The following is a 22,347-nucleotide window of genomic DNA, read 5'->3' as shown; positions in this document are numbered from 1 at the left end:
GTCACTGACAGCACAGTTGGGTGTTGCTGACTCTGAAGGTCTATCAGTCCAGTGCACTTGGCATGGTCATTCACTTAAGTACACTTGCTGAGCACCCACCCTGTGCCCAGCTCATTCTAGGCACTCAGGGTATCCTTATGAACAAGTTGGGGGTGTGCCTGTGTTTGAATTAAGGAGGATGGACGAGAATGTTGCCCGCCCCCTCCTCCCCCCTTGGCTGTTTGTGAGTGCTAGGTGCTGTGAAGAGCCTGGGAATGGTTGAGTGGGACTGGAGCTCTGGCTGACGTTTTCTGGAAGGCCTGGGTGATGGGAAGGAATCAGCCATCTGAGGATCGGGGACAGGGCAGCAGCTAGGCAGACGGAAGAGCCAGGACAGTGACCCTGACACTTCTTACTGGCACAAGAAGGCCCCTGTGGGTGAAGATGAAGTGAGCGAGGCAGGGGGGGCCTTCCAGGCCGGGGCGAGGGTGTGGATTTGGTCTGAGTGCCTTGGCGAGCCCTGCAGGGCATCAGCCAGGAAGTAACAGGTCAGCCCTGTTCATTCAGCACACTGTGGGGTTCTAGGACGGCAGACCCACTTCGGAACATGATGGCCTTCTGGGAACCCAGAAAACGATAGTTCTAAATCTGCTTTTTCAGATTTCCATTTTCATAAAATCGCTTCGACCTGTTTCTTCACGTGGGTGTTTCTGACTTGCAGGTGGGGGAAGAAGCTGATCATCGTTGCCTCCCAGGCCATGCGTTACCGGGCCCTGATAGGCCAGGAGGGGGATCCTGACCTGAAGCTCCCCGACTTCTCCTACTGCATCCTGGAGCGACTGGGCCGGTCCAGGTGGCAGGGGGAGCTGCAGCGAGACCTGCACAGCAGTGCCTTCAAGTAAGGGGGAGGATTTGCATGTGGGGCTCACTGACCACCACAACCTGCCTCCCAAATGCAGGGGCTGCTGCCTTGTCTTCCCTGGGGATTTTTAAAAATCTCTGACTGTTCTCTTGGGTTGGCTGGGTCAGTGTGTGTCGGTGCGTACGTCTGGGGGAGAGACTCCCTACACTGTGGTGCTAAAACTACCAGCAAACCAAAACGACGTGACCCACACCCTCCTCCCCTTCCCCCTCCTCCTCCTCCAGGGTCGATGCTGGGAAGCTTCACTATCACAGGAAAATCCTGAACAAAAACGGGCTCATCACAATGCAGTCCCACGTGATCCGGCTGCCCACTGGAGCCCAGCAGCACTCGATCCTCCTCCTCCTCAACCGCTTTCACGTGGACAGGTATGCTAGAAGGGAACAAAGCCTTCGGCGACTTGTACTGCAGCCACGAGCATGATGCTTTCAAAAATCATTAGAGGCCAAATGAGAATATGACTGTGGCTTTCCAAAGAAGACATTTAGTTGTCTGTTTCTGTTGAAAATAAGTCCTGCTCACTTAGAAAGCCTGGAAATTAGAAAAGGACAAAAAAAAAAAAAAAAATGCCTGCTACTCTGTAGCTCAACAATGGGAACTTTTATCATTTTGGTGAGAACTTTTTTAGTTCTCATTAAAGGTGAGAACCAAAGGTGTAAAAAAAAAAAAACATCAAACTTGAGTTGCTGTGGTGGCAGAGTTGTGGTTGGATTATGTCCATTTCAGATTGGAGGTTTTTGCAACACAACCGTGATAATCCACCCACTGGGATAAGAAGGCAAGGTTCTGCCAAGTGCTTACAGTGCAGGATACTCTAGCTGGGTATCATAGCGTGGGCTGTGCTATTGCACAGGCTGTTGTAATAGGCACACTCCTTTTTGAGGACCAGGATGTCTCTGAGAGTAAGTTACCTCTCACCCGTTAATCCTTGCTGTTGGGGAGACTAATTTCCTGGCACAGCGATGGGAGAAAGAAAGCTTCCACCACCCCGCAGAGGTCTCACTCTAATTCTGGCAGCCCCATGCCCTCCTGAGTGAGAAGAACAGAAGCCAAGTGCAGGGAGTGAAGGACAAGTGGGTGCCTTTGAGTGGCCCACGCCTGGCCACCAGTGCCTGGAGTGGAGGTGGGCAGACGGACAGGGTGGTTGAGGAAGTCCCTGCCCTTGACCCTGGTGGCCAGGGCCAGCCTCCAAAAGGAAGGGGAGTGAACAGTCAGGATTAAGTGTCCCTTTCAAGTTGACAGTGCCTACTGCCTTGCCCAGGGCTTGGCCCAGACAGTGCATGATACTCATGTGCAGCCTGTCCTGACTCCAAACCTCCAGGAACAAAAGCTGCCCCTGTGCTCCGGTCACGTGTCTGGTAGTCCTGACTCGCCTTCAAGCACACCCACCATCAAAATGTCCCAGACTCCTAGTTTATCTTTCAGTCTCTGTTTTGGAAACCTGCATTGAAGAGAATTCTGTTTGGTGAATTGGTTTCTAGTTTCTAATTAGTCACACCATCCATTAGTTACATGATGCTGTTACTGCACTTGAAGTTGGTGGGCGGCCTGTAATCTACAAAGAACGTAGGGTGAGAATCCTGGGGAAGGGGAGGAAGCTCCGGATGAAGTCAGGCACTGTACTCCAGTTACTGCCTTTCCCTTGGGCAAAGGTGCTGACCACTATGGACTGTGGTTTCTTCTGTGTAAGATGGCCATGACTCAGTGCTCCTACGCATGGTAGTTCATGTGCTGTACATATCTGCCCCTTCATTCATTCTTTCACCGATTGAGAAGTGGGTGCAATGTTGAGGTCTCATCCGTGTGCTCTGCCTTCCCCTTGGATGTGAGTCAGGCCAAGCTGCCCTCATGTGGCTGACCTGTGTCCCTGCTCCGGGCTCCCCAGGGCACACGCAGCCAGGAGCCCTGAGCTCTTCAGTTGAGTCTTTTGGTGACCATGAGCTTGGAAGTATTTATTGTAACATCCGCTTCATTATAGAAATGAGCTGACAGGTGGAATCGGGCACGCTGTGAAGTCAGGTGGAAAGCAGCTCCAGATTGAGCGAAGTGTCAGGAGGGCGTGAAGTAAGCACTGGGTTTAGGGAAGGAAGACTCAGGCTAGCGTCTTGGACCTGAAGTTTGGAAAAAGCTGATTCACTTCTCGATGTAATTATCTCCATCTTTCTTTGCCGGGTGATTTATAAGGAAATGTTGTAAGAAAAGCTTCCTAGACTTCAAAGTGTTATAAAAATGTCAGGGCTCAGGGCTCACATTGTGGTGCATAGAGCATGTTGAGCCACCACTTGGAACACTGGCGTTCCATATGGGTGCTGGTTCTTGTCCCGGCTGCTCCACTTCCAACCTGGATGATGGTTGAGACCTTGAGCCTGGGCCAGACGGTGAGTTTGAAGAAGTCAACTGTGTGGTGTCTCTCGCAGGAGGAGCAAATACGACATCCTCATGGAGAAGCTGTCGGTGATGCTGAGCGCACGGAGTAACCGCATCGAGACACTGGGCAGGCTGAGGGAGGAACTGGTGAGCTGGGAGGGGGGGGCGTGGGGGGGGGGCCCGGGGTGCCAGGCTGACCCTGACCTGTGCCCAGCCTGGCGAGCTGCCTCAGCCTAGACAAGGAATTGCAGCCCCGAGCCCTGCGGTGCACCCCAAAGGATCGGGCTGTCTTCCCTTTTGGAGGGTGAGAAAAGGCTCCATGCCAGGGCCCGATTTCCCTGCCCTCCCAGCCGTTGCTCTTGGCCCAGCTGTCAAGGTTCACACGGAGAGTGGTAAATCCTCAGGTTTACACTTCCTCCCGTGATTGTCCCCAGCGGGCTTAGGCTGCGATGACGGAGCAGAAGAGGAGAGGACAGGGCCCAGAGCACCTCGGCCCTGCCTCATCTCTGGTCCAGGAGCAGTGACTGAGTCACAGAGTGAGCACGAGAGGAAGAGCAGAAGGGAGGGGGGGTGCTGCTCCCTGCAGGAGTGCACGTCAGGAACAGGAGGGCGCCAAGACAGCCCTGGAGGTTGGAGCACAGAGCGTCGCATGTGAGGTGAAGGTTCGTGGGGACCTGCTCTGTGGTCACATATCACAGCCACAAGGACTGTCGTTGCCACTGGTCCTCCTGTGCCACACTGGTGCAGCTCTGGTCTCCGATTTCCTCGTTCGGAAATCAGAACTCGCTGCAGGGTCACTGCACGCCCAAGTCTCTTCAAAGCCAAGGTTATAAACCAGAGGCTTGTGGGTCACACCTGGCTTGTGAAAAATCAATTTGACTTAGCTTTTTCTTTTTTTTGAAAATGGAGATTTCATATACACACCTAGGTGTGTATTTGGGGAAAAAAAACCTCCATTTTCCTTTCTCCAGCTTCCCTTGAAAAATCTGCAGCTCTGAGCCTGCAGCCTGTCCTGACAACAGTGAGCTGGAGCTAGGTGTGCACTGGGCAGCCCCCGCCCCCAGCCCCCTCCTTTGTGTGACCCTCAGACCCCGAGGCCGAGCGTCAGCGCCATCTGTGATCACGTGCACCGTGCTTTCTAGCTGACTAACAAAAGTAGGAAATAAAAGGCCGCTTGAGAAGGCCTCTCTCAGGAGACCCTAGCAGAGGTGAAGGAAGTCCCGACCCCCCACACTGGCCCTGGCTGACTTCGGAGATTGGAGACTTCTGCCCTGGAGTTGCTGGGGCAGGGAGCTGGGGCTGCTGTGCCCTGGGGTCAGCACTGTGGGCTGCATGAGAGACAAGAGTTGACTGCTGCAGGCCATTCTTTCACTTATCCATTCAACAAACACCGTAGCAGGTGTCTCCTTTGAGTCAGAACCGTGCTCCACCCTAAGAGGGCAACAGCGAACCAGGGTGACGGGTCTGTGTCACAGAGCTGTTCTAATGGAGGGGCAGGCGAAGAATGCCTCCGAGCTCAGTGACAGAGGCCGGGGACAGCTTCACAGGGCAAGTGACACTCCAGGGGGGCCCTTGCCCAGGCGGACAGGTGCATTGGCATTTCAGCCAAGGAGAGCAGCTCACGCAGAGGCCCGGAATTGGGGAGCCCATGGGACGTTTGTAGAGGTCACTGGGGGTGGCTGATGCTGGGGTGCTGGGGGGATGGCTGGAAAAGAAAGGGGACCTATGATGCTGGTCCTTGGGCCAAAGCACTGCTGAGTGTTTGGGGAAGATGGACAGGCCAAGGGAGGGCCATTGAAATGGGTGGGGGTGGCAGCCGTGGCCAGGGAGGCCTGAATTGTTTTGAGAAGCATTTTAGGGGTGAAACGAACCGGTGAGTGGCTGAGCCAGGATGTCGAGGCGCAGGAAGCAGAAGGACCTGAAGATGAAGTCCATGTAGCTTCCATGGTCAGAGCGGGTGCTGCTGGCCAAGGTGCCTGGCCGTGTTGGGGCCTGGTGGATGTTTGTCAGATGGATGCGTGAATGAAGCACACAGCAGTTGGGAGAGAAGGAGGCACAGGACAGATTTGATTTTTTTTTTTAAAGATGTATTTATTTATTTGAAAGGCAGCATTACAGAGAGGCAGAGAAAGAGAGAGAGGTCTTCCATCTGCTGGTTCAATCCCCAAAAGGCCACAAGGGGCGGATCTAGGCTGATTCATTCCAAGCCAGGAGCCAGGAACTTCTTCCGGGTCTCCCACATGGGTGCAGGGTCCCAAGGACTTGGGCCATCTTCAATGGCTTTCTTCAGCCACAGCAGAGAGCTGGATCAGAAGTGGAGCTACTGGGACTCGAATCGGCGCCCATATGGGATGCCAGCACTGCAGGCAGAGGCTTTACCCACTACACCACAGCACTGGCCTGACAATTTTGATTTTAAGATTTATTGAATGTGCAGATCTTCTGGGACATTCTGCTGGCCATGGCTGTCAGCAGCAGGAGTCAGAGAAGGCTGAGAGGGGTTTGGTGAAGAGTCAGTCTGGGATGAGGCTGGGGCCATGAACTTGGGTGCTGTCTCTTGAAGAGTGAGGAGGCTCCTGCTGCTGCTCCCTCTCTTTGCTGGGCAGATGGTACGAGTCCTTGATGACAGCCCCTGGAAGGCAGGATTACATCATCCTTGCTCACTTAGGGTGGTCCAGGCCTCGTGCCATATGTTGAGGGCTGGGGGATTGATGGATAAGTTTCCATAGGGTCTTTCTGTGATGCTGGGGGCCCGGCTAGATTAACGATGGACGCCATTTACAAGCCACTGGGTCTGAATGGGCCCCGTGGGAGTCATCTGTGGTTTTGGGTGCCCATATGTTCTGCTGAGCGTCCACCTGTGTGGAGGAAGCCACCCCAGGCGTCTGTCTGCTCACTGCCTCTCTCTTGGAGGGTAAGAGGAAGCCTAGGAGAGGCACAGAGCAGCCCTCAGTCCTGCGTGCCTCCTCCGGTCCAGTCTACCTTAGAGCAGTGGCACCTTGCCTTTCTCTTCCAGGTGCTACACAATCCAATAGCAGCAGTGGTCAGGAGGGTGGGACACAGGAGTCAGATGGGCCCAGTGTAGGACAACGCTGTGATAGCGGTCACCTTAGGAAATGCCCTTTCCTCTCAATGACAGCTACAGAAAAGCAGCCCAGAAATGGGAATAAACAGCAGCTGACCTTCGGTTTCACCATCCGTGGTTCTGATAGGGAGCATGAAGGCCGCGGCCCTGGGGACAGCATGTCCTGCTGAACGGAAGCAGCCGGTCCTCAGCTCGCGCCAACTCCAGGGGCAGTGGGGGCTCGGGCAGCTGCACTTCTGGCACTGGTTGCCAGATCTTACATCTTAAGGGAAACCAGAATCTGGTTTCTGGTTTTTTGTCCCCCTGATATGAAATCTTCCACCCTGATGTTGGGAAGTGAATTACTTTTTTCAGAAACATGTAGCCGTGGGCATTTGGCAGAGCAAATGAGACGCTAGTTAGGATGTCTGCATCCCATATTGGCGTGCCCGGGTTCAAGTCCCAGTGCTGCTATTAATTCCTGCTTCCTAAGCTGGGGATGGCTCCAGTACCTGGGGCTCTACCGCCCACATGGGAGATCTGGATGGGGTTCCTGGCTCCTGGCTTTGGCCTGGCCCCGCCGCCATCTGTTGCAGGCATTTGGGGAGTGAATCAGTGGACAGGAGCACCGTCCTCTGTCCCTGTCTTTGACTTGCTCCCTCTTTGTCTCTGCCTTTCGAATCAATACATAAACACGTAGAGGGAAAGGCGTGCCTTTGACGGCCCCTGCGGTGAGACAGTGAATGCGATCGTTGTGGTCCTCTCCTCCTGGGCAGAAGTAGGAGCAGTACCCTGGATGTACCCTCATCGTTTGTTGTAACTTCATAGCTGAACGACTTTCTTAAAAACATCCCAAAAGGCATTTTAAGATATATTTTCTCCTATTTGTTCCCCTACCTGTAGGAGATGTATGATTAATATTCTTACATGGTTAAAAAGATCCACACACTGTGCAAGGGCCCATGTGGAAAGTCTGCTTCCATCTCTGTGGCCACCTGCCTCATTCCCACCCTGTGGTCCCCTTGGGGATCTCGTTAGGCAGACACCTGTCCACGTCTTGGCCTCAGAAGGTGGTGTTTGGAAACCAGGGCTCTGGGCCTCGTTTTATTCCTTGAGAGCATTCCTTGGCTGTGTTTGCTGGGCAGTGCCTCCAGCGTTTCTCCACTCGAGAGCCCAGTAGCTCAGGTCCTGCACTGGCTCACGTCTGCAGCTCCCCAGTGGTTTCGGATTCCTCGCTTGCGCCTGACAGTTGCTTTTGTCTTGGCAGGGGCTGTGTGAAAGGACGTTTAAGCGCCTGTACCAATACATGCTGAATGCCGGACTCGCCAAGGTCGTGTCTCTTCCCTTGCAAGAGATTCACCCTGAATGTGGGCCCTGTAAGACCAAGAAAGGTAAAGATCCGAGGCTCAGCTCTGGTCCCGGGTGGGCTGGGCTGGGCTGGCCTATGGCTCCTGTCCGTCTTCCCAGCCCAGCCTTTCTCTCCGGGTACCCTCTGCCCTGCAGTAGGATGATTCACTTATTTATGCAACTCTTTACCCCTCCGTGCCTGGCTCAAGTCCTTCCCTGTAAGAAGCGTGTGGGGAATGTTTGCCGAATGGAAGCGGGGCAGGCTTGTACCCCCCAACATGCCAAGTTCGTGGTGTCCTTTGCTCCTTTTTTTTTTGGGGGGGGGACTTAAAAACATGCTATTTTATTTTTACATATTTGAAAGGCAGAGACAAAAATCTCTTCATCTGCTGGTCCACTTTCCAAATGCCTGCAACAGCCAGGGTTGGGCCAGGTGGAAGCTAGTAACCATGAAATCAATGCAGTCTCCCACGTGGGTGCAGGAATCCAAGTATTTGGCTTATCACCACCGCCTCCCAGGGTGTGCATTAGCAGAATCTGACGCCAAAGGTCGGATCCACTCTTTGCTATTTAGGTCAAGTCTCCAGAGGTCATTGAAAGCAGCATTGCAGCTACTCTGGGTGCAGCCTCCACTAAGCCTCTCTGTTCTTCAGCCAGCCTTCTCCAAGAACCTCTCTTTGTGCCACGTGGCCTTGTCGCCTGGCCCTGTAAGGTCGGTGCTGTTGTCACTTTTTCACATGTCAGAAAATTCAAGTGAAAATGCCGAGTAACTTAGGAGAGGTCAAGCGCTCTGTATGGTAGAGATAGGATCTGAAGCTTCTAAAGCAACGAAATGAAAGACGGGACGCCCTAAAACCTCCTGGGGTCCCTTCTTGATCACTGTCAGTCCGGATGAGCCAGAACCATTTTAAAAGCTGGGAGTCAGAGCTTTCAGTAAAAGAGGAGGAATAAATGCATTCATTTGCCCTCTACCCAGACACCCCGGTCGTGAAGAGAAGGGACTGGCAAGAGAAGATGGGACAGGAAGTGGCGGGGGGAGGGCTGGTGACAGGATTTTGACGTCAGACACAGGTGGACTGATGGTGACTGACTGAGCAGCTGGGGGAGCTGGGCGCCTGTGAAGGGTGGCAGTGTGGATGGATGGCTCAGAACCGGAAATAAATGGAACAGCTGCAGGTTGCAGGCACCTTGGAAGGCGCAAGGGTGGATGGGCCTGGCGGGGAGAAGACTGGTTGGCAATCTGTGGGAGAAGACGTCCCCCTGGGCCCCTTTCCCTATAGTGCTCAGCCTTTCCCACAAAGACAGAAGTCTGGCGGTATCCCAAGGCAGACATAGGACCAGGCCGGGGCCACTGCGGTGCAGAGAATGGGGACAGTGACAGTCTCTGTTGGTGAGAGTTCCCTCAGTCTCCTTTCCCAGTGGCGCTGCCTCTTGGTCTCTCCTGTCGTTTGATGGTGACATCCTCTGGTAGCTTCCTAAGAGGGAATGTGGACTCCTGGGACACTGACAGGCAGACTGCAGCCCCCTAGGCCAAGGCTGGAGGCTGGCTGTTCTGAGAGAAGAGTCCTCCCAATACTGAAATCTGGGGGTCTCCCAGCAAAACAGCCACCTGTGCTGGCTCAGCCCACACTGGTGCCCACTCGATGACAGCCTGTCTCCTCCTGCTCCCCCCACTCCACAACACAGGACCTCGGCAGTGTTTTAGTTTATGTATATATGTATATAGTTTTACTTATTTGAGAGGCAGAAAGAGAAAGAAATAGAGAAAGGTATCTCCCAGCCACTAGTTCACTCCCTAAATGCCCCAACCACTGGGGCCGGGAGCCAGGAATGCAGTCCAGGTCCCAAGTGTGGGTGGGAGGAGCTCAGTTAACTGAGCTATCTCGCTGCCTCCCAGGGTCTGCATTAGCAGCAAACTGGAGTCAGAGTCGGATGTTGAACTCCACTGTGAGGGGCAGTCCCAGGAAGCTAGGCTAGCGAGCGGTGGAACAGGTACTCTACTGTGGGATATGGGCATCTTCTTTTTTTATTTTAAAGTTTTATTTTTATTTATTTGAAAAAGTTACAGAGAGAGGTAGAGAAAGAGAGAGAGGTCTTCCATCTGCTGGTTTACTACCCAGATGGCCACAACAGCCAGAGCTGCACCGATCTGAAGCCAGGAGCTTCTTCCAGGTCTCCCATGCAGGTGCAGGGGCCCAAGGACTTGGACCGTCTTCTACTGCTTTCCCAGGCCATAGCAGAGAGCTGGATCGGAAGAGGAGCAGCTGGGACTAGAACTGGTGCCCATATGGGATGCTGACACTTCAGACCAGGGCTTTAACCCACTGCGCCACAGCACAGGCCCCATGGGCATCTTAACCACCTGACAAAATGCCCACCCCTAGGCAGCATCTTAATGCTTCACCAAATATTTGAGGAAACTAACATTAAAAGAGTGGCGGGAGCCTGTGTTGGGGCATAGCAGGTTAAGCTACTGCCTGCCATGCCGGTATTCCATATGGGTGCTGGTTCCAGTCCGGGCTGTTCTACGTCTAATCCAACTCACTGCTAATGCACCTGGGAAGGCAGAGGGAGATGGCCCAAGTGCTTGGGCCCCTGCCACCCACATAGGAGACCTGCATGGAGTTCCTGGCTCCTGACTTCAGCCTGGTCCATCTCTGGCTATTGTGGCCATTTGGGGAGTGAACCAGCAGATGGAAGAGCTCTGTCTCTCTTCATCCCTCTCTGTCAATCTGCCTCTAATTAAATAAATCTAAAAAGAAAGAAAATAACAAACAGGAAGTAGAAACAAAGTGGGGAGCAGAAGAAAATTTACAAATAAGAAAAAGATCCTCAGAAAAGAGAAGGTATAGCATCCATGAAAGTAGAGCAAGGGGCTATGAGCAGAAAATAAGAAAGAACACTTGGAAATAAAAGAATTCGGACTAATCGCAATGATAGATTTAGTGAAGAAAACCATCAGATAAAGTCAAATCTCCCAGAGAGAACAAAAACTCAGAAGAGATAGAACATGGAAGAAGCAAGTTGAAGAGACTGAGCTTAGAGGCCCTCCACCTACATAATTGGGGGTGGGGAGGAGGGAGCACACCTAGGACTGAAGAGGAGGTTATGAGAAACGACGCAAGGCGTTTTCTCGGCTCTGAAAGAACTACGTTTCCAGATCCCGAGGCCTGTCAGTGCCTGTCCTAATGAACACAAAGAAATTCATGCCCTGCAACTTCAGAAAACCTAGAGTAAGAAGCCTCCAGAGAGGAGACCTCCGAGGGCCCTGGGGTATCCGAAGCTGGGGGAGTTGGAAGTTTGAGGTGTTGAGCCTTGCCATCGGTCAGGAACCAGGACAAGTTCAGGCATGTCTGTACTCAGGGCCTCCTGTTAGAGGCTCCTGGCGGATGTACACCGTGCAACGATGGGTGACACCAAGAGATGGGGAACTGTGGGGTTCTAGAAGCAGGGGAAGGAAGCCAGGCCAGCGAGTGGCCAGCGAGATGGCCCTGGGGAGAGCAAAGCCCTGAGTGACAGGTGCCTGGCTCTGTGTGTGTGTCTAGGGTTAGCTACTCGTCTGTCAGAGTCAGCATGAATTAGTGGATGGCACGCAGGAAACCAAGCAAACATGAAAAAGCAAAGGCACTGACTCCAAGGAGAAGGAAAAGGTATACAAGAAAAAACTGCTTTGGACCCATGGGCTTGGCCTTGTGGGTGGAGACTGGTTCCAGCAACGTCCTCAGTAGGATGTGCACTGAGCCAGGGCCAACCCACAGCGTCCCCAACACTTAGACCAGTGTCCTCGCCAGGGCCGGCAGCCCCATTTGTTGAGAGAGTGCGAGTGCCGGTCTATGGGAACTCTGCCCCTTGGTTTCCTGGCCACCCTGTCTAGCTTCCCTGGGGCTAAGCAGTCTTGTAGGGGAGATGGTGGGGCCTCAGTAGTACAAGGCCACAGGGGTGGGCACACGGAAGGAAGCCTCTGGGAGGTAGGGCAGCCATCCTGGAGTGGAACTTCATCTCTGGTTGTTCACACCCCCTTCAGTGCCGCGAGGACATGTGATTGACTAAATGACGGGCTCGCGGGGGGCGGGGTGCTAGCCTTGACGTGGGGAGAAGGTGAGGAGGGAGGGCTGGGTCCCATGGTGAGGAGGAAAAAGCTCCCGGAACCGAGCGGTGCCTTGGAGAACACGGCTGCTAAGGGATTCTCCAGTGCCTGCCGCAAAGGTAGGATGATCCACTGGGGCCTGTCTTATTCCCTGACCTGCAGGATAAAGGTTGTTCGGTGTAGACTGGTTTGGGCTTTGTTTTTTGTTTGTTTGTTTGTTTGTTTGTTTTGCTTGAAAGTGGAAAGAAAGCAAGGAGCAAGTTCAGTTCCCTAGAGAAGCCCCAGGGAAGGCTGCTGTGTGACTGCAGGCCCCTGGAGATGCAAGGAACCCCTTGAAGGTCACAGGCGCCTGAGCAGACTGACGCTAGAGCCCTGTGCGCAGAGATCTCGTCTCCTCACTTCCTGTCAGGGTGACCTTCGGCACCTCAGTTTCCCCACAGTACACGTATTCCAGGGGTGTTGTGAGGCTTACAGGCCACGGCGTACACAGAACAGGGGCCGCACACTGGCCGCCCGCAGGCCAGCTGTCCCAGTGTGTTTGTTGAGGCTCCCACTGTCTCCTTTCATGGAGTTTGTTGCGGGTATTTAAGAAAAATTTTCACCCAAAAAGTCTGACCCCGAAGTGCTCTGTAAAAATAACATGAGGCAACCTTGAGTGACAGTTTGTTAATAGCGATTGGCTGGGCAGAGAAGCACCACCCCCTTTGCTCTCTGCCTGGCCCCCGGAGGGGTATCTGTCCATAGAACCTATCCATGGGAATGGGAGAAGGAGACTTCTGGAAGAAGGGTCAGCATGACTGGGAGCACCAGGAATGGGGGCTGTGTCTCCTCGCGTGATGAAGAGGGCAGGCCTCCGGTTAGAATGAGTAACACACGTGCACGCAGAGGCTCGCCCATTCCCAGGTGGTCCCAGCACCCACCCCTGCTGGCACACGGAGTCTCAGTTACTTATCTGTGTGGCTTTTTCCCAGCTAGGACGTGAGCTTCTCGAGGGTGGTAGCCGCACCCTATGTACTTTCTAACCATAAGGCCTGTGCAGTGTCTCCATGGCACAGCTCAAGCGCTAAGTCGGTGCGTAGCCAGTGTGATTTAATTAAGCACCACTTCAGTTACTTTTCCTGCACAGGTGGAAGGGTTGGCTGCAGTTTACAGGGGGTTTTGCCTTGAGCCTTGTCATTCTGGTTTGCAGATTAACATAAAACCTTCCTTCTAGGCATTGTGGGGTAGCAAAGGCTTAAGTGATAAATAAAGATGATGCATCACGTCATGTAAATTTGCAGGTGTGCCTGAATACACACGAATTCGCGTGAACATTCCTGAAACAAAGAGTTTGGGTTTAGGCACCTTCCAAATGCATATTTCACTGTGTGAAGAGATGCAGTGCTCGGTTTTGCACAAAGCTAAAAAACCTTGGTCTTGAAAACAAGCACCCTGAGCTGATCTGTTTTGCAAATTGGGATTCTTCCCTGCAAGTGTTACCAGTCATCCTGTGTTTATTAAATTGTGTAGAGAAGGAATGCAGGGAAATAGATGTGAACGTGACAGTCCCGCAGAAGCACAGTAGAATCAGGCAGTGCAGAACTGCATTGATCACAGGTGGGAGTGACTGACGGGCATCGTGCTCCTGCAGCCTGAGGCCTGCGGCTGTCATTTGTAGACTCTCCCGTTCGGTGACAAGGAGAGTCCTGCACCGAGGTGCGTGGCAGATGGTGAGGTGTCCGCACTCCCCTGGTGATGACGTGGAGTTCTGCCTTGCTGTGAGGATGGCTGGGGCCGGGCTGTTGTCTGCATTGCCAGAAGGAATTCAAGGATGTAACTTAGATGAAAGGCAGCAAGGAAGCAAGATTTAAAGAGTGATTTACAATCAAAGTGGGTGTAACAGGAAGGAGTGTGGGCGTGCTCACAGGACAGCTGCACCGCACCAGGTCAGGGTCCATCCCTTTATTTGACCTAGAGGCATACAGAGTGTGTCTGGGGCAGGATTAGGGTATAGCCTTTTCTAGAAATCGCCGAAGCGTCATGGCGTCAGGTGCCTGATGGGAGTGGGAGTGTCAGCCATGGTCATTTTAGCATAATGAGCAGAAGGTTAGCACAGGGATGCAGCCAGTAGCTGTATCGGATGCTTTTAGCCAGTTCCAGTTCTAGCAGCAAACACTGCAAAAGTTGCATTGTTTTTTGCCACGTGGACGGGGTGGAGGGTTTGGATGCCGCAGGTGGGGCTACAGCCCAGGGGAGGCTTCAGGGAAGTGCTGGTGGTGTCAGCTCCTCCTTGCCAACATCACAGCGACTCTTCAAAAATAAGCAAGTTCAACAAAATCTCAGGACACCAGATGTTTGAAAATCCACTTTATTCCTAAATACTACTAATGAGCAATCTGAAAATGAAATTTGGAGAACAATTCTGTTCCCCATAACTTAAGAATAAATTTAACGAAAGAAGAACAAAATGTATACCTTGAAAACCGCAGAACGTGGTGAGTAGAAATTTACAATTGAAGTCAATGGAAAAACATCCCATGTTCCCAGGTCGAAAGGCTTAACATCATGAGGATGGTAATTCTCCCCCAAATTAATCTGATTCCACACAGTCCATTTCAGAATCTCAAGCTGAGTCCTTTCTGGAAGCAGTCAGACTGTTTCTAAATTAAAATTCATAAGGAAAATCATAAGGGACCCAGAAAGGTAAAACAATCCTGAAAAAGAATACACCAGAAGAACTCACACTTCTCACTTTCACAGCTCACTGCAGCAGACATGGGGAGCCTTTTTCTGCCACGGGCCATTTGGGTAGTTATGACATCATTTGCCAGCCATTCAAAATTATCAGCTTTGTTAAAATTAGCTTGCTGTAGATTTATTGAATTTCGAGTTCTGCCTGTGGTTGCCTTGGCGGGGCCAGACCAAATGGTCTTGCAGGCCGCAAACGGCTTGTGGGCTCACTGTTCCCCAACCCCGCACTGTAAAGTCACAGTAAGCAGAACAGTGCGGTCTAGCTCAAGGACAGACATGTAGATCAGTGGAGTAGAATCGAGAGTCCAGAAATCAACCCATTGGTCTGTAGTCAGCTCATTTCCACAGGGTGGCAAGGTCATTTCCTGGAGAAAGAGTGACGGCTCACAAAGGGCCATTCAGATTCTGTACGGAGTCGCTGGTAGCCTTTGATGTGGATTTTATCAGGCCCAGAACCTCAGCCCACAGTGCCCCTGGAAAGATTAACTGGGAAGCTAAGGGAGTGGCGTGATTGAGGAAGGTCTCAGTGCTGCTTCTGTAAATCAGAGCCTCTGCGAGAACCCACAGGCAGGATTGCAGGCCTTAAGGTTCATCCGTCTCTCCCAAAGCCGATATCCCGGTGTTAGACTTCAGATGTTAGACTTCGAGATGTTTTCAGGAACTCACAGCCCTGATCAAACAAACTAATATCCAGTCTACCCTTAGAGCCATATGGATTGCAGTCTACCTTTGCCATTCCAAAGGAAGCAGGCTGGCCAATCAAAGGAAGGCCACATGTACTGTGGACCAACCAGAGGCCCACACACAAGCAGATCCCACCGTGCCTCCCCAGCTTGGAACTCTAAGATTCACTGCCTTGACTCCCGTGGGGAACCCAAGTGTTGAGCCTTGGCTGCCTGACTCTGTGCTGTGTGTTATGCAATAAATGTCTCCTTTTTTCCAATCACCCGATGCCCATGATTGGTTTACTGCACTCTGGGTGTGCAGGCCCAGTTTGGGGGGTTCTTTGGCAACCCCTCAGCTAGTTTTGGGGTAATTCTGTAACAGTTCCACTTTACAGGCAAGTCCAGAATAGGGACATGTGAAAGGAATTAGTGATTGCTATTTGTTTTTATAGATTTATTTATTTATTTGAAAGAGTTACACAGAGAGAGAAGGAGAGGCGGAGAGAGAAGTTTTCCATCTGCTGGTTCACTCCCCAGTTGGCCGCAATGGCCAGAGCTGTGCTGATCCGGAGCCAGGAGCTTCTTCCAGGTCTCCCACGCAGGTGCAGGGGCGCAAGGACTTGGTCCATTTTCTGCTGTTTTCCCAGGCCACAGCAGAGAGCTGGATCAGAAGTGGAGCAGCCGGGATTCGAATTGGCACCCATGTGGGATGCCGGCTCTGCAGGTGGCGGCTTTACCCACTACGCCACAGCGCTGGCCCCGATTGCTAGTTCAAGGGTAGAGGACTGACAGTTAAATGGGTTGGAGTAATGAAAAGGTTCTAAAAGGGACAGGTGAGGAATGCAGCCTGAGAATGCACTAAGAGCCATTGCCATGTACACCTTAAATGGGTAAATTCAATAAGACTGTTAAATTTTTAAGTAAAAACAAAGTGAAGAACAGGGTGCAGTAAATTACAGTCATTAAAATGGCAAAAGGGGACATTTGTAAAGCTGTAATAGGATTAAAGTGTACAAGCTGAGAAAAAAGAGAAATGAGTCATATTATGAATGACTACAGTGAAATGAAATAAAATGTAAAGACTTATACCACTTTGAAGCCAAAGAAACTGAAAATCAAACAAGAAGGATAAAAGGTGAAACAAACATAAAAGGAATAGGGAAAAATGATCAGAAGTTTTAAAAGCCTCTCAAAGTAGTGGTGATAGTGGGAAATGGTTAAAACAATTAAAATTAGCATAATTTCTTTAAGTTAAAAGTGCCAAAAGTGGCATTAGCTTTAAAAAAAAAAAGTAATTACTGTAAGTAATTAAATGAGTAAAAGAAACAAGAACATTTTAATACCATTTTTAAAAAGTAAAAGAAAGGTAAGAACTGGAACTCAGGAAGAGTAACATTCCCCTCCTGCAGTGGAGAGGCCTGAGACGGCTCTCCCAAGGATGCCCGGGCACCCGGGAAGCGCTCTGTCAGGAACTGGGCTTTTCCTTCCTCTTCCTTAATCCTGCTTCTGTAGGTAGGAGGGTGTGCCTAATTAGCTATTCAGATGGGGTGGGGTTTGGGTGGGGCTTGTACTGCTCACTTCCCTGGCCCTTTGAGAATCTCAGGAGCATCCATGGTAACTCTGCAGGGGCTGGAGCACACTTGCTGTCATCTCTAGGGAAGGTGTCATGGGGTCTGGTACGTGGTGGGGAATGGGTGTGGATCAGCAGGTAGGGGGCGGGGGCTGTGCAGTGTGCGGCCACAGCGCAGGTGCTGCTGGCAGGCTCTTAGTGCCTCGCTGCTTACTGAGCTACCTCCTTGCTTGCCTCAGTGGGAGCTATCACCTCTCAGCAGGAAAACGTGCTTGGCCAAACTGCTTTGGAAAGCTCCTGCTGGGGGCAGGTGGGAGGCCAGAAGGGACTGGGAAAAATCCCCGGGGATCAGACTGGGACAGGAGGGACCTTTCTAGGATGTGGCCTGCTGATGGCTTAGGGGGATTGAGAAGTGGTGCTTCCTGAGACAGGAGGAGCCAAAGGCAAGTGCAGGCCCTTGTGGGCACATGGATGTCCATCCAGGGTGACAGGTCTGGCAGCAGAGGTGTGGTTGGCTGCTGTTACCTTCTTAGACTCCGAGCCCTTGAGAAAGGTCCGCTACGGTCCTTGGGGTCAGTCACTAACTCGGCCCCCGGATTTGGAGGGGTGATGATGCACAGGGTGTCTCCTGGTGACACTGAAATGCTAGACCAAAAACGTTCAGACTCGTACAGGTCCCTAAACCTTCACAAGCCCCCGTGTGGATTATTGTCAGCACCCTTCTTTGCTCAGGTGATTAGGAAGAAAACCGTAGATTCTTGCTGTCAGACATCCCCAAAACTGGTTGGCGGGGTTGGCTTAGAACCGCAAAACTGGGTCCACTTGCCTACCGCAAAGTGAGGCAATGCCTGGCAGGGGGGTGGTGGGAAAAGATGTTTATTGCAAGGTGCAGGGCAAGGAGTCGGCTGCCAGTGCACAGTCTGGGGGAGTCAAGGCAGTTGGGTGTTGCCATTCAAAGCTGGGTTGAGCCCTGTGTGGGTAGGCTTGGGTGTGGGCCTCTGGTAGCTCCCAGTGCGCTTGGCCTGCCTTCCATTGGTCAGCGACGAGGGCCAGCTTTCCTTTGAGATGGCAAAGGTGGACTCCAGTCTGTCTGGGTCTGAGAATCGCTTGGGGACTAGTTTCTGAATTGTGACTTCCTGTGAAAACTCTCAGAATAGAGGTTAGCATTGCCATGCTCACTGTAGGGGCAATCACAAAGTTACCATAAGTGGTACATTTGTTGCCCAGTGGAAGTCTTTATAGGTGTCCTGTATATAAGACAATGGGACATAATTGCTTAAAAGAGGAAGGGACAAGGTGAGATAATGGCAGATTCTTCTGTTCTACTGTGTTCCTTCTCGGGCGGGCAAGGGAGTGGGGATAGAAAGCCCATCAAGACCCTGTGGCAGACCCTGCGGCAGGCCCTGCGCTGCGTGTTCTCTGTTTTACTCTAATCCTTCTACCAGCCCAGCCTGCCGGTTATTCTTTTCTCTCACTGCTCAGAAGGCAGAGGCACAGTTCAGTAGCCTAAAGGCCGCAGAGAGGGTGGAGTGTGTGTCTGGAGCCTGGCAGCTGTCCACACCCTGTGCTGCCTCCCTGGGACACTGGGCGGGACTCCTGAGAAAGGGGGAGTCAGGCAGGGGAGTGCCTGGGGTCTGAGCGAGGCTGAGGACAGCTCCCAGGGGCCTGAGAGTCAGCAGGCGGGGCCTCCCTTCAGCCTCCATCCCACCGGCCCGTTGTCCTCATCCACCACAGTGACAGCTGCCAGTCAGGCCTGAACATCAAGCCTACAAAATAAAAATACGGTGGCCTTTGCATGGCACGCACAACTTCCGCTGTCTGCCTTTCTCCTCGTTCTTCTCTCTCCTCCCCTCTGCCCCACCACCCACTTCCCAAGAGGCCTGGCCGTTTCCACCTCTGAGCCTTTGCTCAGACTGTTCCTCCTGCCCAGAATGCCTGTCTGCTTCTGTCTCATTAGCCCGATGTTACATGTCCTTTAATACCCCACCCAGATGTCGTCTCCCTGCTCACCCTTCCCCTGCCTGGCCCCAGCCTGTCTCTTTGTCCTTTCCAAGCTCTATGCATGCAGGAAATAAGACCCTGCAGTTCTACTTTCTTGCCTGCTTTTATTTGGCCACGGTTATACAGCCAGCAAAGACTGGTAGAAGCAGGTGCACACCACACACTGACCCTGGAGTCCGGGCTTTTAACTTGGGTGTTGCCCTCCTCCATTATTCCAGTGCCACCCTCACTTCTGGGCTCCCGGCCTCTGATCAGGTCTCTGTGCAGTCATCTAAAGCAGTCACCTCCTCCAGATTGTCCCTGGAGCACGTGTAGGCATTTCCCAGACTGTCAGAATGATTCCCAGCACCGACCAGCCGAGCCCTGGGTCGGTGTGTGTGTGTGTGTGTCTGTGTGTGTCTGTGTGTGTCTGTGTGTGTCAGGGCAGGGAAAAGGGGATGACTGTCTGCATTCTGGGGCATCTGCCTAGCTCACCAGTCAGACCTTGCCTCTGCCTGTGACCCTGGAGTCCCTCTGTTCTCATCTGGCCCTGGTTTTTCCCCGGGCTACTCACGCCCTTTGGCTAGGCACCCCGATGCGCATGCTCGCTGGGAATGTGAGAAGCGCTGGCTGCTGGGTCCCCTTCACAGCCACACTGGCTTTTCCTGGATGCTGAGCGGTGCTTTCTGGCAGAAACTGAAATTGAAGGTAGCCTCGCCAGGTGACCTCACCTGCAAGACCCAAGCCCGATCCCACGACCCCTCAGAACCTCATCTTTTTCCCAAAATGGCGGTCATGGCACAGTTTGTGTGATAGGTAAAATTGGTTTTAAAAGCACCTTGCATGATGCCTGGTTCTTCCTGGGCGCTCGGTAAGGATTTGCTGCATCCCCTCTCCCCCTCTGCACCTTCGGAGTGTCTGGATGTATCCCGCTCTGCTATTGTCTTGCCAAAAGCCCCAGGTGTCTGTGAGCATGCGTGGTGGCTGGCTGCCCCCTCCAGCCTTAACTTGTGTGGGGACCAGGCAGGCCCCAATTCCACCCAGGGCCTTCCTTGTAGTGGCGGGGCAGCTCAGAGTGACAGGCCCATGAGCCAGACGAGAATGGTTCACCATGAAAATGGAAAACCCAATGCTGGTACAACTCTGGACAGTGGGGAAGGATGAGAGGGCTGTGAAACTCCCTGAGCATGGCCCTGTGGACTCAGGACATGTGGGTGGCACTGTTCTTCCTTTACCTGCTTTGTCTCTCCGGGTGCCCCCTGCAGCCCCACGAGGCTGGATGCCATCACTAGCTCCAGTTTGCAGGCAAGATGGTAGAGGCTGCTGGAAGTCCCCCAGCCTCCCAAGCTCTCTGACAGAGGCAGGGCTCACACCCCAATCCGTGAACTGCTCTGCTGCCATGGATGCCAAACGACGAGGCCCCGGGAGAGAGCTCCGTGGTCAGCGTGACAAGACAGACACAGCCTGGGAAGTCAAACAGGGCTTGCTTGTCTGACGGAAACAGCAGCACATCAGAGCCACACAGCACGTGGCCTTAAAAGCTCAGCAGCTGCCCTGTGGGTGCAGCACTCCAGGCCTCCCAGAATCAGCACACCTCACTGGGCCCAGTGTAGATGTGCGTGAGCAGACCCACCTGCAGCTCTCTTCTGCGTGGGGTGCTCCTTGTCAGTCCTGGGCTGAGGTGAAGGCTGGCAACAGCTCGTAGCTCTCAGCTGTCACCCTCAGCCACCTTTGTCTTCCTAAACCCCGTGCTCTGAAGCAGAGCAGGAATGAGGTCCCACTCCTGTCCAGGAGCCAGGCCACTGTGACTACTGTCCAGCAAGGGGCTTGGCCTACAGAAAGATGGGACCGATTCCATGCTAGGTGTGGTGAGCTCATAGTGGCTGAGAAGCTTGTCTGGAGGCAGAGAGCCTGGGCTTAAATCCTAGTTCTGCCGCCTTGAGCCGTCCTCTTACCACTCTGGGCCTCAGCTTCCACTTCTGTAAAAATGGAGCCTAGAGGGTCCTGCCTGCCGCAGGCTTGTGAGAGGTTAAGTTGTGCACTGCGCTGGTATGGTGCCTGGCCCACAGCAGGTACTCGGTTCCTCCCTACCCACACCTTCTCTCTGAGCCCCTAACGTTTGTCATTGTGAGCCCGTTTACTGACCGGAAAGTGAAGGGTGTTACACTCAGGGACTCCCAGGGCCCCTGGAATAGGAGGCTGCAGAGCTGGGCTGAGAACCCTGCCTGCCTGCCCCCGGAGCCCAGTTTATCCCTGCACCCCCTGAGACACCCACCCCGGCTGTCAGTAGAGGAGGCTGTGGCGCCCTTCCAGGATGGCAGTGATGGCAGATGCCAAGGCCTGCCGTAGGGTGTGGGCAACTTGGCTCCCTTACCGTGAGAAGAGCAGGAGCCGCCAGCCACGCTGCTCCGCTTCCCCCCATGTTTCCTTTGGGGCTGTGTCCTTTCCTGGCTCATCAGCCCCCCAAGGAAGGAATGATGCTGGCTGCGGGCTGCACCTCCCAGGTCTGCCCCCCACCCCCCCACCCCCCCTCTGCTGTCTTATACCACTGCTCAGGCAGAGGCTGGAGCCCCTGGCCTCTGAGCTACTCGGCTGTCCCCAGTGCCCTCGCCCTCCTGGAACCAGGGTGCACCTCATCAAAGGTTTAGACCTGAGGCTGCAGAGCCACACAGCCCGGTAAACCCCAGCCCCTCACCGTCTCAGGGATGTGGGTTTGGCAGATCCACTGCTCCTAGGTGTCACGTTCACCCCGTGGACGATGGGCATGATAGCGCCTCCCTAGGGTTGTAGGATGGTCATCGTGGGTCATAGAGAGCTGGGGCAGTGCCCAGGACCTGGTTCACGCTGACGAGTGGTCCGAGTATTGTTATCAGGAGCAGTCGGTCGCCCCTGTGAGTGCCATGGTAGGGACAAGGGGTTGGGAGGGGTTTGACCAGAGGAAGAGCCAAAGGGGCATGGCTGGGTGGGTGGTGGCCAGTGCCAGCTGCCTTCACAGCATTGCACTGTTACAACAGCCCAGGCAGTTTCCCCACCAGCCTTAGTCAGCAGACTGATGTGTACACACAGGGATGCTACACCAAGGATGGAGCACTGAGAGACTGGGCCCTGTAACCCAACCCCTCTTGGCAAGCAGTAAAGTAGTTCAGGGTACTGAACATCAAGGCCACCTTCGGAGACCTCTGGGAGGGCTGGCCCAGGGCAAAGGGTTCACAGGAGAGTGGGGACGATGGCCTCGGGCATCAGCTTGGCACGGAACGCTTCCCTGCTCACAAAGACAGGAAGTTTCCCGTCCCCAATTTTTGGCAGAATAAACACAAAGCTCAGGGAGCCTTCATTCCCGCCATTCTTGCCTGGTCCTCTGCCTCCCGGAGCTGGCCCTTACTCCTGACGGAATCGGATCCCACACTGCTGGGGGGAAAGTGCTTTATCTTCAGTGTACAGGTTAGGAGCATGAGGCTCCCAGAGGCCACGCGGCTTAGCTGAGGTCACACTCAGGAAGGGGCAGAGGCAGGACTTGAACCCACAACCCTGGGGTCCAGAGGCTGCCCCTGCATGAGTCTCCTCCCCTCTGCACAAGCCAGAAGGAGCCGGGGTGCAGGGGCATGGGGTGCGCGTGTGAGGTGGACACACATGGGA

At 53.3% G+C, this 22,347-nt stretch overlaps 1 protein-coding gene across 7 annotated transcripts in view; it reads left to right on the top strand.

Moving 5' to 3' along the window:
• The window catches only part of LOC133754355 (general transcription factor 3C polypeptide 1-like), a 91,943-nt gene that overhangs the window by 6,846 nt on the left and 62,750 nt on the right, over positions 1 to 22,347 (top strand). For 6 of the 7 annotated variants that reach the window (XM_062184840.1, XM_062184841.1, XM_062184845.1 and 3 more), the window contains exons 3-6: positions 701 to 877; positions 1,126 to 1,269; positions 3,319 to 3,415; positions 7,600 to 7,723. In XM_062184840.1, the coding sequence (XP_062040824.1) occupies positions 701 to 877; positions 1,126 to 1,269; positions 3,319 to 3,415; positions 7,600 to 7,723 (542 nt within the window). Of the gene's footprint in view, positions 1 to 700; positions 878 to 1,125; positions 1,270 to 3,318; positions 3,416 to 7,599; positions 7,724 to 8,253; positions 8,292 to 22,347 lie in introns of those variants that run through there. The other variant, XM_062184847.1, reaches the window with a different exon arrangement.

The sequence above is a fragment of the Lepus europaeus genome, assembly GCF_033115175.1.
Source record: "Lepus europaeus isolate LE1 chromosome 21 unlocalized genomic scaffold, mLepTim1.pri SUPER_21_unloc_9, whole genome shotgun sequence".
Taxonomy (NCBI): domain Eukaryota; kingdom Metazoa; phylum Chordata; class Mammalia; order Lagomorpha; family Leporidae; genus Lepus; species Lepus europaeus.
This window is presented reverse-complemented; position numbering and strand designations above follow the sequence as displayed.